At 45.6% G+C, this 19,434-nt stretch overlaps 1 protein-coding gene across 1 annotated transcript in view; it reads right to left on the bottom strand.

Annotated features, from left to right (window-relative positions):
• Nucleotides 1-19,434, bottom strand: part of MRPL13 (mitochondrial ribosomal protein L13) — a 51,740-nt gene that overhangs the window by 12,460 nt on the left and 19,846 nt on the right. Inside the window, exons 5-6 of the mRNA XM_075352906.1 lie at nt 12,392-12,478; nt 6,996-7,117 (exon numbers count right to left, since the gene is read on the bottom strand). Of these exons, the coding sequence (XP_075209021.1) occupies nt 6,996-7,117; nt 12,392-12,478 (209 nt within the window). The remainder of the gene's footprint in view (nt 1-6,995; nt 7,118-12,391; nt 12,479-19,434) is intronic.

The following is a 19,434-nucleotide window of genomic DNA, read 5'->3' as shown; positions in this document are numbered from 1 at the left end:
GCATACATCTGCTGTTTGATGTGACCGCACAGGAAGAAGTCCAATGGGGTCAGGTCAGGAGAGCGTGGAGGCAACTCTACACAGCCACCATACCTAATGACTTGTAGACTTGTAGGAAGGTCTCCATGAGGTATCGCTTCACGTCCGCAGCCTTGTGAGTTTTACACATTCTAATCATAGCATTTCTGTATGCAAGGTGTCGATTCATATTGAATTGATGATGACCTACAACTTTGTAATTCTCTTTTTTTCTCTATCTCGTTCTGTTTTCGAGATAAAAATGCTAACTCCGTTGTTTTCCACCAGGTGGCGCTATAGGTGGTTTCATTGCGTAGCGCATGGCTACTTTACTATACCTAGACACCACTTCTATGCCTATAGCTGCCGCCGTTCTCAAGTTAATGGCGGTGGACAGGATATGGGTGGACACACTGTATATACATACACATTATGTGTAAAACCACCCGAAAGTGGGTAGTTTCATCTAGACAACCCCAGTTTTAATGAAACAGCAGAGGACCCCTCATATAAAAACGCAGCATCCGAGTCTATTTTGTAAGGCGCTGTGGAATATGTTGGCACTATATGAAGATTATTATTATATTTTCTGATGGCTCAAAACCCGTTAATCAGGGGACAGGGGAGACTACAGATCTATAGCGGCCACTACTAGAGAAATCTGGTATTAGCTGGAGCCCCTTAGAATAATGCACAGCAGCAGCCCCTCTTTACAGCAGGTCTGTCCTTTGGCTAATCTAAGGGAGGCCCCCCCAACCTTTTATGCATTCATTTTTTGCTCACCCTAATGACTCGTTTTCCAGCTAAGGGTGTATACACACGGGGTCTTTTTGCTGAGTTTTGAGGAGTTCTGTGTTTTTGGGTAGCATTTTGAGAGTTTCTGCTGCAAAAACTCAAAATAATGCAGTGTGAACATACCCTAATGACGGAGGGGTGGACAGGGCCTAAAAATAACTGCAGCATGCTATAAAAAAACAGGCTTTTTCCATGGTATGACGTGATGGCATAATGCTAGGAGATACTGACACATTAGGATAAGGGGGTTCTGACCTCAGACACCCACTAATCCGAGTTTCTGCTACACAGCGGCACCCTGATCGTGGACTGTTTGGAGGCGGCTGTCATTCCCTGCGTGTGCAGAGTATCCCTAGATGGGAGCACAGTACTAAAGTGATGTGGCGGCATTCTTTATTTTTCGGATCGGTGGGAAGCCCAAAGATCAGATCCTAACCGATCATTAGGTGATACATCCCAATGGGAAAACATCCATTAAAGGTGTTGTCAGGCGCTGCTCACTCCCGCATTATAGACTGGAGCATTCATGTCCTCCTTTATAGGATGATTTTTTTTTTTTGTAAACGTTCCGACTTCTGTGCACAATCTATTGAATGTCAGTGAATGACACCCACCAATCGTGCACGTGTCTTGGCAGGTATGAGGAGTCGTCAGGTTGCTGGCACCAGAGGCGAGAAGTGGGTGCCCTGGATGACCGGTTTGAGACCTTGATTGCATGCGGGAGGCTGGGTGGAGGTGCACAGTCCCAGGGGCTCCACATGCTGCCCCCATAATACATCCTGCGTTAGTGGAGACACATGGAGCTATATTACAGCCCCATAGAAGACTACCACTGCCATATAAGTGTCCTCACAACTCAGGAGGTCACCATGGTCCATAATACCCCCGTACACAGGAGGTCTTGTACATGGGAAGCTTAGTCAATGGGCTCTGTGGATACGCGGCACTGTACGTCCCTCCGTGCCCGGCCGCAGGCGATCACTCACCATCGTCGCCATTTCAGCTTCTACATCTGGTTCAGGGCTGTTATCCTGCAGACATTAAGGAATGGTACAGGAGGAGGAGGGAATCTTCAAAGATTGGGGCAGCAGACGGCAGACGCAGCCGGTACTCAGACACACCGGATCGTCGTCCTCTATAATTTACTGCTGTGAAATCACTTAGGGAAACTTTGGAGAATGGAAATGACATAATGAGGGCTCTCCTAGACACATGACAGGTAATCGCCTCTCATCTGTTCCACATTCTCCCGGGACCGTCCCCCCTCGCGTCATATTCTCATCCCGGTGTATATTATCGGGGGTTACTAGCGGGTCTAATTCACCGACGCATAATGGATTATGCACAGAAGCCAGAGATTAGGAAACCCTATAAAGGAAAACAGAAAACCTGCTGCTGCCCGGGAAGTGACAGCGCGTTATAGGATCACATCGGGGAATGACGGGTATGGGGCAGACTGAGCCTGGAGCGCGGAGATACTGTGCAGTGCAGAACATTAACCGCTTAATACCCACCTGGTTTTGGCCAGAACTAATTTTTTTTGCCTTAAAGCGACTGTATGAAATCATGATTTATTGGAGAGAATTTTATTTTTTTAATGCCACTTAGGTCACAGAATATAAATTCATGTAATGTTCTGATATATTATATATATATATATATATATATATATATATATATATATATATATATATATATATATATATATATATATATATATATATATATATATATATATATACACACACACACACACACACACACACTATGTGTATATATATATATATTATATGTGTGTATATATATATATACATATTATATGTATATATATATATATATATATATATACATATTATATATGTATATATATATATATATATATATATATATATATATATATATATATATATACACATATTATATATATATATATATATATATATATATATATATACACATACATATTATACACACACATATATATCTTTTAATTAATTTTACTTATTATTTTTTTACTTTATTTTAGACAGCACAAATGGTGATTTTATTTATTTTTTATTTTTTTTTACAAGGCTCATGTTTCACATTGAATAACCACTTATATTAATTCCTCAGGATATTAAGGTTTTCCAGATATCTAATAAAGTAATGAAAATGGTTTATACCGAGTCACTTTTTCATTTTTGCCAATATGTATTTTTACGGGGTTTATTTTTTACTTTTTTTTTTTTATCCCTTATAAGCATTTTAATATACTGTATACAAGAGCCCAGACCTTTGTGTAGAACGTAAAAATCACTTTATAATACTTACCTAAGTGGTGATGAGGTGCAGACTGGTGGGATGGGTGTCTCTGTTCTCCAGTACCGGTGCCTCCTCTTTGGGCCTTCTTTGTCCTCCTTCTTCTCTAGCTGCGGTGCATGACGCATCCTACGTCATCCACACTCGCCAGCATTGAGGTCCTGCGCAGGCGCACTTTGATCTGCCCTGAGCAAGGCAGATCAAAGTATTGTAGTGCGCCTACGCAGGACCTCAATGCTGGCGAGTGTGGATTACATAGGACGTGTCATGCACCCAGGCTTCAGAAGAAGGAGGACAAAGATGGCCTAAAGAGGAGGCACCGGTACTGGAGAATGGAGACACCCATTCGACCAGTCTGCACTGCACCGCCCTTTAGGTGAGTATTATAAAGTGATTTTTATGTTCCACACAGCGGCCTGGGCTCTCTTATATACAGCATGTTAGAATGTATATAAGAGCCCAGTGGCGGTGCCAATAATTACAAGTAGTTCGGTAGGGGGCCGGGTCCTGGACACAAACAAAACCCCCTAAGAGGTGCACAGCTCTTGTCTGAGCAGGCACAGGGAGCAGTACGCATGCTGCAGTAGGAGCTGTGCACCCCACAGGAGGCTTTTCTGTGATCAGTGGGAGTGTTAAGACTTGGCCGCTCACCGATCTTGTAATTATTAAGGCAAGGAAATGTGAAAAAAAAACCTCAGAACATTTCAAAGGTTTACTTACTCTTTAAAGGGAATCTGTCAGCAGGTTTTTGCTGTTTAATCTAAGTGAAACATAATTTGGGGCAGAGATTCTGATTCCAGGGATATGTCACTTGCTCTGCAGCTGGCTGTAGTTTCACTACAATCAGTGTTTTATCAGCAAGAGATTATCACTGCTAGGACTAGGTGTTGTGTGCTAGGCAGACCACTTAATCTGTGTAACCCCGCCCCCACCCCACAGATTGCTGACAATGTACAACATACACAGGAAGCTGCCAACTAGTGGTGTGGGCGGAGTTATACACAGCTCCACATTTCGAGTTCTGCTAGATCTGCAGCAGAGAAAACAGGGATTTTATCAAAATTGCATCAAGCAGCCCAGTAAGTAACACATTGCTGGAACTGGGCTCTCTGCCCCTACAACATGCTGCTCTCAAAAACCTGTTGACAGATTCCCTTAAAGGTTAGGAGGAGCAAATATTTTTCACTTGATTTTATAGTTAATGTATTATAGGATCAGACTACACATGGTTTGTTTGTAGTCTGTTACCATGGAGATGCTGATCTGCTAAGAAGCCAAATACACAAAATAATAAGTGTATATAATAATAATAATAATCAATACTATGGGCAAAATGTCATTAAAAAATAAATGCAGAGAGTCACAGTGCCTTCACTACCGGACACTGCAAAATAACCTAAAAAAATAAAAATATAATATTGGCTGGTAAATCATAGCTGGAATCCGGCGTTCGAGCCGCCCGCGCCCCCCCCCCCCCGCGGCACGCTAATGAATCCGAATGTGCCGTCTGAAGCTGGAGCTTGACTAATAGACTATTAAAAGGGGCCGACAATGGTCTCCACTTGACTATGGAACAACCAGCTTTCTTCAGGGCGAGACGGCGGGAGGAGGAACCCAGCGTCCGACATTTCCATCTCACATCAAAGCATTCCTTCATCGCTTTACCATCCGCCGTACACGGAGACGGAGCCCAAAAAAAGGGCAGGAATTCATTTCTATAGAGGACATTCTGCTCAGCGCATTTATACCTCCAGAATAAACGCAAGGATATAAAGAGATCTCACAGGCGACGTCTGAGACCGGAATCCCGGACAATAGTCTTGGAAGGGAACAAAGTGCATTTCTTACACGGGATTATCCCTCACAATGTGACCCCTGAGCGCCGCACGTCGGGAGACTTTTCATCCGCGGCTTTTCAGGAAAGTTAAATACCTCGAAGATGGTTTGTAATGAGCCATAGCAAAACACACAGCTCCGAGACATAAAGGGACCTGCTCAGCGCTGCCTCAACCAACACCATCTGCATCCACCGGCGGACGCTCTGTACCGGGTGATTTAAGGGGTAAAGTCGTAAAGTTACGGCAATTTGCAAAGATTTGCCATTACTTTGTGATAGGGTGAAGAATGACTTCCACCAGTCCTGAGAATGACACCAGCGCTCTCCACCACCCGCTGTACGCCAGCGCAGTCCGCCCCCTGCTGTACGCCAGCGCCCTCCACCCTTCCATACGCCAGCGCACTCCACCCCCCACCGTACGCCAGCATTCTGTGCCCACCGCCAGCGCTCTCCACAGCCCGCTGTACGCCAGCGCAGTCCGCCCCCTGCTGTACGCCAGAGCCCTCCACCCTTCCATACGCCAGCGCTCTCCACCCCCCACCGTACGCCAGCATTCTCTGCCCACCGCCAGCGCTCTCCACAGCCCGCTGTACGCCAGCGCAGTCCGCCCCCTGCTGTACGCCAGCGCCCTCCACCCTTCCATACGCCAGCGCTCTCCACCCCCCACCGTACTCCAGCATTCTCTGCCCACCGCCAGCGCTCTCCACAGCCCGCTGTACGCCAGCGCAGTCCGCCCCCTGCAGTACGCCAGCGCCCTCCACCCTTCCATACACCAGCGCACTCCACCCCCCACCGTACACCAGCATTCTCTGCCCACCGCCAGCGCTCTCCACAGCCCGCTGTACGCCAGCGCAGTCCGCCCCCTGCTGTACGCCAGCGCCCTCCACCCTTCCATACGCCAGCGCTCTCCACCCCCCACCGTACGCCAGCATTCTCTGCCCACCGCCAGCGCTCTCCACAGCCCGCTGTACGCCAGCGCAGTCCGCCCCCTGCAGTACGCCAGCGCCCTCCACCCTTCCATACGCCAGCGCATTCCACCCCCCACCGTACACCAGCATTCTCTGCCCACCGCCAGCGCTCTCCACAGCCCGCTGTACGCCAGCGCAGTCCGCCCCCTGCTGTACGCCAGCGCCCTCCACCCTTCCATACGCCAGCGCTCTCCACCCCCCACCGTACGCCAGCATTCTCTGCCCACCGCCAGCGCTCTCCACAACCCGCTGTACGCCAGCGCAGTCCGCCCCCTGCAGTACGCCAGCGCCCTCCACCTCTTCCATACGCCAGCGCTCTCCAACCCCCCACTGTACGCCAGCATTCTCTGCCCACCGCCAGCGCTCTCCACAGCCCGCTGTACAACAGTGCAGTCCGCCCCCTGCTGTACGCCAGCGCCCTCCACCTCTTCCATACGCCAGCGCTCTCCAACCCCCCACCGTACGCCAAAGTTCTCTGCCCCCCGCCAGCGCTCTCTGCTGTACGCCAGCGTTCTCCGCTCCCCGCTGTATGCCAGCACTCTCCACTGCCCTCCAGAGCTCTTCGCCGCCCTCTATACTCCAGCCCTCTCCGCCACCCACTGTATGCCAGCACTCTCTTCACCACCTGCTGTATGCCATCCCTCTCCACCCCCTGCTATATGCCAGCACTCTCTCCACCCCCCGCTGTACACCAGCACAGCACTCTCTCTCCCCCGCTGTATGCCAGCACTCTCTCCACCTTCTGCTATACGCCAGCGCTCTCTCCACCCCCCCGCTGTACACCAGCACAGCGCTCCCCCCCCCCGCTGTATGCCAGCGCTCTCTCCACCACCCTCTGTACACCAGCGCACTCCACCACCCATTGTACTAGGTTCCTTGCATACACAAGTTTTTGGGGCGCCGCCGTACAGGGAGAGCTTCAAAGAGGGCTGCACTGACTTTATGAAAATGTATGCCCCTGCAATGAATTTACGGCTTGTTAGTCCAGAGTGCTGTATATAACACCAGTCTTCGCGAAACCCCCCAATCACATCATCCTACTGAGGAAAAGAACTTGGAAATGAAATGCTACATACGGGATCCAGAGTTTAGGGAAAGCCTCAATTTCCTCTTGTGAATATTCGTCCATCCTCCTTGGAATGATTCTGGGCTGTTTCAGTTCTGTCACAAGATTCTTCAGAATTTCTTCAGGAATATCCTGCAATAGAGAATCAGATATAGAAGATGTCAATGACCCCCAGTATTCTCTTTCTTTTGGGGGTGGGGGGGTCCTAAACGGCACAATAGGCAACGTCCTGCCACAAAGGCCTCGATCAGAGATTATTCTGATCACTGCCTATGAAGCGGAGATCATCAGCAGCCAAGAAATCTAAAAGATTTATCCATCCAGGACTGATAAGCAGCAGATTTTCTGTGTACTATAGTATTAGCATTATAGATGAGGGTATATGAAATCAGATAAAGAAGCAGCAGAAACCGCCCGGCATGGCAATTTATGCTACAATAGATTTTGCTTTGGATGTTCCGCCTGTCCCGTGTGGACGTCACCAGTGGCTACGTATAGGGGCTGCCGGGTCAATAAGGCTACTTTCACACATCTGTTTTTTGCAGTGCGGCTAAATCCGGCTCTAAAACCTATGCAACAGATGCGGCGAAAAAAAACGGATAGTTTGCATAAGTTTTTACATGCGGCCCGTCAGGTTTTTGCCGGTTGCGGCACGCTACTGAGCATGCGCAGTGCAAAAAACCGCATGCGGCGGCCGGATGCGTTTTTTGCCGCATCGCGCCGCATCCGGCATCCATAGGCATGCATTGGAAAAAGCGCTGCATTGGCCGGATGTGGCGCGATGCGGTTTTTTTTGCCGGACAAAAAAAAAACGTGCCAGGCAACGTTCCATCCGGCCGCCGCATTGGCTAAATATGCCACATCCGGCAAAAAACGGACGGAACGCAAGCCCATGCGGCACAATACGGCACTAATAAAAGTCTATGTGGAAAAACTGCAACCGGCGGCAAAAAAAAAAACGGTTGTGTTTTTTCTGCAAAGAGCCGGATTGTGCCGCACAGCAAAAACCGGATGTGTGAAAGCAGCCTAAGGCGGCTAAGGGTCCTAAATGCAAATCAGGCAATAATTTGATATTACAGAAGCAATTGGTTTTCACGCCATATAACAAGCAGAGAAAATTCAATTAAAAACCTGCCATTTGCAAGGTATATGTATATATGTATATATATATATATATATATATATATATATATATATATATATATATATATACGTGTGTGTATATATATATTATATATATGTGTGTGTATATATATGTGTGTGTATATATATATATATATATATTATATATATATATATACATATATATATACATATATATATATACATATACATATATATATATATATATATATATATATATATATATATATATATGTATATGTCCAAAAGTAGGTGGACAGTATGCGTAATAGGGTTATCAAACATGGTGTAGAGTGAAACTGACTCAGTTGCCCTTAGAAACCAATCAGAATCCATCTTTCATTTTCCAAAGAGTCTGTGAAGAATGAAAAATGGAATCTGATTGGTTGCTAAGGGGAACTGAGTCAGTTTCACTTTACACCATGTTTGATAACCCTATCACACATACTGTCCACCTACTTTTGGACCTCCCTGTACGTGTGTGTTGTGTGTCTGTGTATGTATATATATGTGTGTGTTGTGTGTGTGTATATATGTGTGTGTGTATATATGTGTGTGTGTATATATGTGTGTGTATATATGTGTGTGTGTATATATGTGTGTGTGTATATATGTGTGTGTGTATATATATATATACATATGTATATATATATGTGTGTGTGTGTGTGTGTGTGTATATATATATATATGTATATGTGTGTGTGTGTGTGTGTGTGTGTGTGTGTGTGTGTGTGTGTGTGTGTGTGTGTGTGTGTATATGTGTGTGTGTGTGTGTGTGTGTGTGTGTGTGTGTGTGTGTTGCCTCGTAGGCCCAGTGTAATCCCAGGATATGTGACACTTCTATCTGTGCCGTTTGTAGGTCCCAGAGGGTCCGCACCGATAGTGGGGGGTGGGATTAGCAGTGAGTGGAGCAAGGTTCACAGCAGAACAAGACGCAGCATGTCCGGGGATTTAAGGATTTTTTTTTTTGCTCACTCTCATACACCTGGTTACATCATAATGTGGAGGGGGGAGGTATTTGGGTACATTCACATGCAGCAGATTTTTTGGCAATAATTTATGCCAACGTCTCCTCATCCGTATGGAGCTTGTAGAAATGTGTGCTCCTGGTGTAGAAATCCCCCACTCACATGTAGCCGTTGGAGGAAAGAACATTTCTAATCTGAATTTCACTAACTGGATACAAAGTCCCATGAGTTTCTAGTTTAAAAAAAAAAAAGCTAGAAATTCCTTCCAATTCCCTATACTCATGCATGCCCAACTCAGCTGAGTGTGCATATGTTTATATGTTCTGTATGGGCAGAGATGGAGGAAGTCTCTGCCAAATATCCCAGGAGGTGACTTATCTGCCCAGAAAACAAAAGGGGGCAGATGTGTTAAAATCCAAACGCCTGATTTGGGAGGAGAGAGGGGTAAGACCACTATAATCGGCCAGTCTCCCCCGAAATTAATGCATTTTACTGACGTTAAGACATTCATGGCTCGACTCCCTGAGCCCCCTGTCAATTACGGATGAAGGGATACCAGCACAGCCAGATGGGGAGGCGCTTGTGCTTACTGCTCACAGACAGGGGTCCCCAGGGGTGGGATCACCAGCAATTACACATTGATCCCTTAAATTATGCCATAACGCTGCACTAACAGGTCTCTACTTTTACAAAACTGTACAGTGCAAAACTGTACACACTCTTACTGGAAAAGATAAGATAACCACAATTTTATACATGGAGGAAAGTAAAATATGGAGTATTTACTAATAATATCTGAGCAGAAGTAAAGGCTGTGGTGCACCAAACGTCCATTTCTGCCCCGCTGTCTCGTTACAGGTTGGGTTTACTTTAGTTTTAAGACCTTCTAAGGACCAGATGTGTTTTTTTTAATTATTATTCTATCCCGATTTGTAAAACCATAGAAGGTGAACTCCAGCAGCTCCTGCTCAATCCTGGAAATCACAAGATTGCTTTCTTGACAGTGTATACAAAAGATCAGGAAGGCAGAAACGGAAATAAACCATCCCTGCCTTCTCTGTGGGGAGTGTAGAAGTCTTGGACACTTAGCTCTCTACTCTTGCATGATATCCGTGTAGCTGCTTGTTATTTTTAGACGACTGTGAGCCTATGATGACAAAAAAATAAAATATCTCAGATAACACCTTTAAGAAGAAGAGTTGCAAAATGAGGGAGGGAAAAAGCTGGAGCCCAAGATCATTTCAGACATCAGATGCCATTTTGCTGTTGTAGAAACTGTGCACTTCTGCTACATAGCTGGCAGTGCTGCTGAAACAGATCTACCAGTATATTGCTCCTGCTTGTGGTAGCTCTGTACCTCTTTATATCTATTACATAACAGAGAAAGCAGCAGGGAAGGGGGATACAATATGATACGATACAATACACTTTATTGATCCCGTGGGAAATTATGGTATCACAGCAGCACAACTTAAATAATAACATGAGTTACATAATTGACAAGACAGTAGAGTTGACAGAAGAACGTGTACGTGACAGATCACAAAATGATAGTGGTAGGGCATCCAAGTCTTCAGGGAAGGGGAGATCACACAGGCAGTAGATGGTGAGGAAAACACACACAAGAGCAGAACTCCCCGATGTGTGGCTCCTTACTGACTTATCTAGTCTGGCTCAGCTTGAATCACAGGTTTTCTGCTAGTCCTGTATCAATCAGTGCAGATAACATTAGATCTGACCCACCTCTTCAGGTGAGCCTATGATGACAAAAAATAAAATCTCAGACAACACTTTTAGCAAGCAACGTTGCAGTGTTAACATTGATGGAGGGAAAGAGCAGGAGCCCAAGATCATTTCAGACATCAGATGCCATTTTGCTGTTGTAGAAACTGTGCACTTCTGCTACATAGCTGGCAGTACTGCTGAAACAGATCTACCAGTATATTGCTCCTGCTTGTGGTAGCTCTGTACTTCTTTATATCTATTACGTAACAGAGAAAGCAGCAGGGAAGGGGGATACGATATGATACGATACAATACACTTTATTGATCCCGTGGGAAATTATGGTATCACAGCAGCACAACTTAAATAATAACATGAGTTACATAATTGACAAAACAGTAGAGTTGACAGAAGAACGTGTACGTGACAGATCACAAAATGATAGTGGTAGGGCATCCAAGTCTTCAGGGAAAGGCAGATCACACAGGCAGTAGATGGTGAGGAAAAACACACATAAGTGGAGAACTCCCTGATGTGTGGCTCCCTGCTGACTTCTCTAGTCCGCCTTAGCTTGAATTACATATTTTTCCCTAATTCTGTATCATTCTTGAGATGTCTGGATTGTCATTGTAAATAAGCACTTGTACCTTGTCCCCCCCCCATCTCACTGTAGATTGTAAGCTCTCACGAGCAGGGTTGTCTTTTTTCCCTTTAAATATTGTATTTTCGATAATTGTTACTTGTTTGTATATGATCCTTCTGAATTGTAAAGTGCTGCGGAATATGTTGGCGCTATAGAAATAGAGATTATTATTATTATTATTATTATTAATCAGTGGAGAAAACATTAGATCTGACCCACCTCTTCAGGTGAGCCTATGATCACAAAAAAAAAAAATCCTCAGACAACACAAGCAAGGTTGCAGTGTTAAGAATGAGGGAGGAAAAAAGGAAACAGCCCAAGATAATGTCAGACAACATCAGATACCATTTTGCTGTTGTAAAGACTGTGCACTTCTGCTACATAGATGGTAGTCCTGCTGAAACAGATCTACCAGTATAATACTCCTGGTTGTGGTTTCTCTGCACTCCTTTCTATTATATGACAGAGAAAGCAGCAGGGAAGGGGGATGTACATGACAGATCACAAAATGATAGTGGTAGGGCATCCAAGTCTTCAGGGAAGGGGAGATCACACAGGCAGTAGATGGTGAGGAAAACACACACAAGAGCAGAACTCCCCGATGTGTGGCTCCCTACTGACTTATCTAGTCTGGCTCAGCTTGAATCACAGGTTTTCTGCTAGTCCTGTATCAATCAGTGCAGATAACATTAGATCTGACCCACCTCTTCAGGTGAGCCTATGATGACAAAAAATAAAATCTCAGACAACACTTTTAGCAAGCAACGTTGCAGTGTTAACATTGATGGAGGGAAAGAGCAGGAGCCCAAGATAATTTCAGACAAGATACCATTTTGCTGTTGTAGAGACTGTGCACTTTTGCTACATAGCTGGTAGTGCTGTTGAAACAGATCTATCAGGCAATGCAGATAATATTAGATCTGACCCACCTCTTCTGGAAATAAATGCAGCCTCTGCATCATGGTCCTCCTGTGAAGGTTTTTCGGTAACATCCCATATATAGCCAGTTTAATAATCTACAAAATAAAAGATATGAGATCAGCATAGACAACAAAGCCCCAACATAGGACCCCTACAGACCAAATAGCCTGCTTTATAAAAGAGGAATAGGATCAGAATAAACGCTAAACACTCTTAGGTACCTTTATGTCATAGAGGGGGCTCTTCGACCCCTCCATGGGCTAAATCAGAAATTCAATAACAAGCAGCGACTGTCAATCTGGCAAACTCGGACCCCCATTTATTACCAAAACCAATGTTAGTCCGGAGGTGGTCTTAGGAACATCAGCTTCTATTAAGGGGTCTCCTTGTTAGAAGAAACCCCTTTTTTATATTAATGGGATCTTTAATACCACCACTTTTGGTCACTGTAGAAATATAGAAAATGACATCAAAACCCTGGCAGCGCTGAAGAGACCATTGTATTGCCAAAGAAAATAGTTTTTTTTTAAAAAGAAAAATGATCTCCTTTTGTGTCTGTTGTTCCTATGTAAACCTATGTGTCTCCATGGTAACAGACCACAAACATTCCATCTGTAGTCAGATTTTGCAAACACACTGCTTTTTATCTGTCCCCAAAATCTTAACCTAAAGAACTTGCTTGGTACCAAAATGGGTTCGATGGAAGTGATTCAAGATCTGTTGTCTCCATGGTAACAGACCACAAACATTCCATCTGTAGTCAGATTTTGCAAACACACTGTTTTTTTTTCTCCCCAAAGTCTTAACCTACTGAATTTGCTTGCTACCAAAATAGGTTGGATGGAAATGATTCAAGATCTGTTGTGTCTCACTGTGTCTCCATGGTAACAGACCACAAACAATCTATCTGTAGTCAGATTTTGCAAGCGGACTGCTTTTTTTACGGTCCCTAAAGTCTTAACCTACTGAACTTGCTTGCTACCAAAATGGGTAGGATGGAAACGATTCAAGATCTGTTGTGTCTCACTGTGTCTCCATGGTAACAGACCACAAACAATCCATCTGTAGTCAGATTTTGCAAACACATTGCTTTTTATCTGTCGCCAAAGTCTTAACCTATTGAATTTGCTACTAAAATGGAAACAATTCAAGATCTGTGTCTGCAGGATCAGACTATACATAGATCTGCAGAAGAGCTGTAAACACAAAACGGTAGGGCATTTTTAATCAGGACTAGTTGCACAATTGCTTCATTTTGTATTTTAGTTGCATTAGAGTGACAAAAAAATGGAAGCAACTGATAGATATCCAGCAAATGTGTGAAGATCCACCACCGGCCGGTGAGCGCTCCGTCCCTGGAGATCATAGAGGCCCCGTATCTGAAGACTGGATTTTCCTAAGCCCTGTTCTCCGTCGCGTTTCCCCGACAGCTCCTTGTATTTTCTTGACACGATAAACTGCGGCGTGATTACTAATGTCAGGTTATTACCAGAGGTGCATTATTACCAATGCGGATAAATAGGGGGCTAAACATACGGGGGTCCGGCACACTCGGAGGATTACACAACATATGAGGCTCGTCAGTCAGGAGAGAGATTAAAACCCACCTGGAAGGAAGGAATGTGATCTCCGCTCATGACAGATGATGCGTCCCCCGCTAATGATGTACATGGAGCCCTGGCTGGATATTAGTGGAATTTCTGCTCCGGGCGGTGGATTCCCTTTCATGCCGCGTACAAATGAGACGGCGCTAACCTGTTCATATATTACATGGTCGGCAGTGCGATAGTATAAGGGGATAACGGGGATCACTGTATACTGATGGCTTATCCTTACCATCAGGGATGGGGGGGTTTGGACCGAGCACCCCCATCCGTCAGCTGCTTAAAGGGGTTTTCCACTATGAAAGGCTAAAAACCAGCAATACAATGTGCGGCTTGGACAACCCACCCACTCCTACATAGTATATTTCTATGCCGGGCGCTGGTATAAGAGAGCGTACAAATCTTTTTGAAGCTCTACTGCCATCTAGTGCTTACATTCTAAAACTGCAGGCAGAAATATTGACTTTTTTTTTATATAGTGGATGGGCGTGGATGAGTGTGTAAAAATGGAGTATTGAAGGAATTATCCCAGCGATCCATAGGAGAGAGAAATGTATGATCCTCAGAGATCTGACAGATGGGATCCTCATCGATTATGGAGGATCTTGTGCCCCGTGTGAATGGAGGAGTACCGTCCCTTCACCTCTGTGAATGAGTGACATGAGAAATGAGAAAGGAGGGGGATGACGACACCGAATCCCAGTCCTCATGATCAGAGGTGGAGTCAGTTGTTGGGCCCCCCCTAATCTTACGCAGAGGTGATAACTGTTATTCCCTTTAAAGGGAATGTGTCAGCAGGTTTTTGCTAAGTAATCTGAAGACTGCAAGGGTTGAAACATAGAATTCTGGGATGCCTGTCTTGTCACAGCCCGATCTGTTGTATATTTTTATATAGCGCTAACATATTTCACAGCGCTTCACATACATCAGGAATGCTGTCCCCATTGGGGCTCACAATCTAAATTCCCTATTTGTATGTCTTTGGAGTGTGGGAGGAAACCGGAGTACACGGAGGAGACCCACGCAAACACGGGGAGAACATACAAACTCCTTGCAGATGTTGTCCTTGGTGGGATTCGAAGGCAGGACCCCAGCGCTGCAAGGCTGCAGTGCTAACCACTGAGCCACCGTGCCACCCGATTTATTTGCTAAGTTTGTTTAAGCAGCAGGACCCTTATCATTGCTCAGACTACATAGTCATGCATATGGCAATCCAATCCTCTGATTGCCACCTCACTGTTAAAGTAAAATTTCTTTAGAGAGCCTGGTTTGGACGAAGATCACATGCTGAAGACAGCATGCTGCAAGGGTTGAAGTATAGAATTCAGGGATGCTCGTCTTGTCACACTCCGTTTATTTGCTATGTTTGTTTAACCAGCAGGACCCTTATCATTGCTCGGACAACAAAGTCATGCATATGGTAATCCAATCCTCTGACTGACACCAGCACTGTCAATCTACAATCTCAGTAGAGAGCCTGGCTTGGACAGAGATCACATGCTGAAGACAGCATACTGCAAGGGTTAAAGCATAGAATTCTGGGATGCCTGTCTTGTCAAGGTCCGATCTGTTATTTATTTGCTATGTTTAAGCAGCAGGACCCTTATCATTACTGGGATTACAAAGTCACGCGTATGGCAGTCCCCTCCTCTGATTGATTGTACATAGACAGTGAGGTGTCATCTCTACAGAGAGCCTGGTGTGGGCGGAGTTAGCTTTCTCAGCTCTGCTACATGGTTAAATCTAAAAATTGTGATTGTGTAAGAACGGCTGCACCCAGTAATCTAAGTGATACATCGTTGGATTCAGAATCTCTTTCTCTACAACATGCTGCTCTCAGATGAGAAAGCAAAAACCTGCTGACAGATTCTCTTTAAGACAAAGTCAAGGTCGCAGAATCATGCAGGGGCATGCAACATTTAGGTTCTGGTCACATCACCCTTGCGTCAGGGTTACTCTATTTTATAAGGGGACGATACTGATGTCCGTAAACACTGATCTATAGGGCTGCGAAACCCATGACTGAAGAGGCTGACGAGCTCCAGAAACTATACAGGGAGCTGCTCCAGACAAATATTTTATTTTTTTTTGGAAACTTTGCTGAAAAATATTTTACTGTCATTTTTACAAGAAAAGAAAAGTGGCAAAAAGGCAGAAGTCAATACTCCGCAGGCGAAGCCCTCATGTGGTGTTTTTTGTCTCCAAGCAGCAGGTGAAATCCTAAACTGTTAAGATCTACCCCTCCCTCACATTTTACATTTCTCCCTCCAGCGAGGAGAAGGAAAATATTACCATCTCCTCAATGATTTATGCAGCGAGTGGATGTAGCCTCGGGTCGGGGGCTCGGTGGAAAGAGGGGATGACTGACAGGTCAGATCTGTCCAACGATCAGATGGGCACTGAGCGAAAAGTGCACTTGTCCCGTCACGATCGGGAGGTGAGGGGGGTTAAGAGTATGGCATGTTCACAATTTGTAGCTGAGTTTATATGGCACCTGTCAATGTGATGGAGCTATTAAATTTTATCACCTGTGCGCACCTTTATAGAGGTCAATGGGGGCCTCTCCTGTCACCTCCGCACGGGAGGCTTCAGGCCCTGCTGATGTGGCCAAGACCTTATGTATGTCTGGACCGGTGGATAATACATTACAAAAATGCCCGGTCATTTTTCTGCAATTTTCCCTGAGTGGGCAGCACAGATTTGTCCTTTTCTTTATTTTTTGAGGACATTTACAAAGAATAATAAAAAAAAAAAAAAAAAAAAAAAAAAAAAATATCAAATAAATCTAGTTTCTCAAGTCCTACCCTTTTCTCGACAACCACCCCCCCTGCCCCCGGGAATCCCAGGAGCAGTATTCCTTGCTTGTGGTGGCCATGTCTTAGTATTAGGAAGGAGCAAAAAGATTTGCAAGACCCTGGTCCAGCAAAAATGGGAGTAGTATGTGGCTGCTGGACTAGACCTCCTTCTACCTGCACCATCCCCGACGCCTCTTTTGATTAGTTGGCCAGGCACAACTTCATGAGGAGGTGCCTGAGCGACTAATGAGAAGAGGCACCAGGGATGCCTCAGGTAGGAGGAGGGTTGCAGGGCTCTAGTCCGGCAGTCATGATAGTCGTCTGTTGCTGCCGGACTAGAGCTCTGTAACCCTCCTTCTACCTGCACCATCTCAGTCGCCTCTTCAGATTAGTTGGCCAGGCACATCTTCATTGTTGCAGGGTGACCTACGCATGAGGTGTTGCCAGGCCAACTCAACAGAGGAGGCACCAGGGATGCCTCAGATAGGAGGAGGGTCACAGGGCTCTACTCCAGCTGCCATGGTAGTCGTCTGCTGCTGCCAGGCTAGAGCTCTGTAACCCTCCTCTTACCTGCACCATCTCAGTCGCCTCTTCAGATTAGTTGGCCAGGCACAACTTCATTGTTGCAGGGAGACGTACGCATGAGGTGGTAACAGAGCGACTACTGAGATGAGGTGCCGGGGATGCCTCAGGTAAAACGAGGATCCCAGGACTATGGTCCGGCAGTCATGGAAGTAGTTTGTGGCTGCACCATCCCCGATGCCTCTTCTGATTAGTTGGCCAGGCAGAACATCATTGTTGCAGGGTGACCTACGCATGAGGTGTTGCCAGGCCGACTAAACAGAAGAGGCACCAGGGATGCCTCAGGTAAGAGGAGGGTCACAGGGCTCTAGCCCGCAGCCATGGTCTTTGTCTGCTGCTGCTGGACTAGAGCTCTATAACCCTCATCTTACCAGCACCAACCCAACGCCTCTTCTGATTAGTCGTCCCGGCACAACTTCATTGTTGCAGGGTGACATACGCATGAGGAGGTGCCTGACCGACTAATGAGAAGAGGCACCAGGGATGCCTCAGGTAGGAGGAGGGTTGCAGGACTCTAGTCCAGCAGTCATTATAGTCGTCTTCTGCTGCCGGACTAGAGCTCTGTAACCCTCCTTCTACCTGCACCATCTCAGTCAACTCTTTTGATTAGTCGGTCAGGTAGAACTTCAATGTTGCAGGGTGACATAAGCATGAGGTTGCGCCTGACCGACTAATAAGAAGAGGTGCCAAGGATGCCTCAGGTAAGAGGAGGGTTTCAGGGCTCTAGTCCAACAGCCATGGTAGTCTGTTGCTGTCAGATTGGAGCTCTATAACCCTCCTCTTACTTGCACCATCCCCGACGCCTCTTCTGATTAGTCGGCCAGGCAGAACTTCATTGTTGCAGGGTGACGTGCACATGAGGTGGTGACCGAACGACTACTGAGATGAGGTGCCAGGGATGCCTCAGGTAAAACAAGGATCCCAGGACTCTGGTCCAGCATCCATGGAAGTAGTCTGTGCCTGCCGGACTAGAGCGCTGTGAACCTCCTACTACCTGCACCATCCCCAATGCCGCTTCTGATTAGTTGGCCAGGCAGAACTTCATTGTTGCAGGGTGATGTATGCACGAGGTGGTGCCCGGCTGACTAATCATAAGAGATGCTAGGGGTGCCTCGGTTAGGAGGAGGATCACAGTTCTCTAGTCCGGCAGCCATGGACTACTAATGTGGCCACTGGGACCAGGTCCTGTGAATCTTTATGCTCAACGCTACTTAGTACACGTACTTCAAAATTTACCTGGAAACTGACACATTCTGCCAAATCATGGGCACTGGCTGTATTATCTCACCCAGGTATGTTTCACCCAAGCGCTGCGATATTTATATATATATACATTTAATAGCCATTGAACTGACCCGAGCTATTGACTAATCAGACAGGCAGGTCCCCGCCTGGCGGCTGCTCCCCGCCCGCTGACAGGTCTCTACCTAGTGTATGTATAGAAGCTGCAAGAGACCGCCTGTACAATTAGTCAATAGCTCGGTCCCCGGCGGCAATTGTAGAATGGTTGTCACTGAAACGCCGCACCGCAGTCAAACATACCCTGGCTAGGATTATATAGCCAGTGCCGGATACATGATGCCGACGGTTTGCTATCATCTGACAGGTTTGCTTTAACGTATGGAAAGGAAACCTATTTTATATTTCAATTTTTTTTTACAGAGATAGATATACACACACACACACACACACACACACACCAAATATGCTTATTATTTTATTTGTTTTCATGTTTAAAAAAGGAAGAAGCGAAGCAAATTAAACTATTCTTCCCTAATTTTTACTTTATTTTCCCTCTACAAACAGAACAGCACAGGATCACAGCTGCTTCTTTCTGTGAGGTAAAACATTTTTTCTGTGAAGTCAAACAAGCAGGGAAAAACGTTTTACCTCATAGAAAGAATCAGCTGTTATCCCATGCTGTAATGTCTGTATACTCTTTTAACCTCTTCCCCGGCCCCGGAGCTGTGGTATGATCAGATCATATCTCTGTACGATCAGACACTGCCATTACAAAGTACATAGCACATTTATAAGATTATCTCAGCAACAGGATCGCACCACTTAAGA

Source organism: Anomaloglossus baeobatrachus, chromosome 6 (assembly GCF_048569485.1).
Source record: "Anomaloglossus baeobatrachus isolate aAnoBae1 chromosome 6, aAnoBae1.hap1, whole genome shotgun sequence".
NCBI lineage: Eukaryota > Metazoa > Chordata > Amphibia > Anura > Aromobatidae > Anomaloglossus > Anomaloglossus baeobatrachus.
The sequence above is the reverse complement of the archived record's forward strand: the minus strand, read 5'-3'. Positions and strand labels throughout refer to the sequence as shown.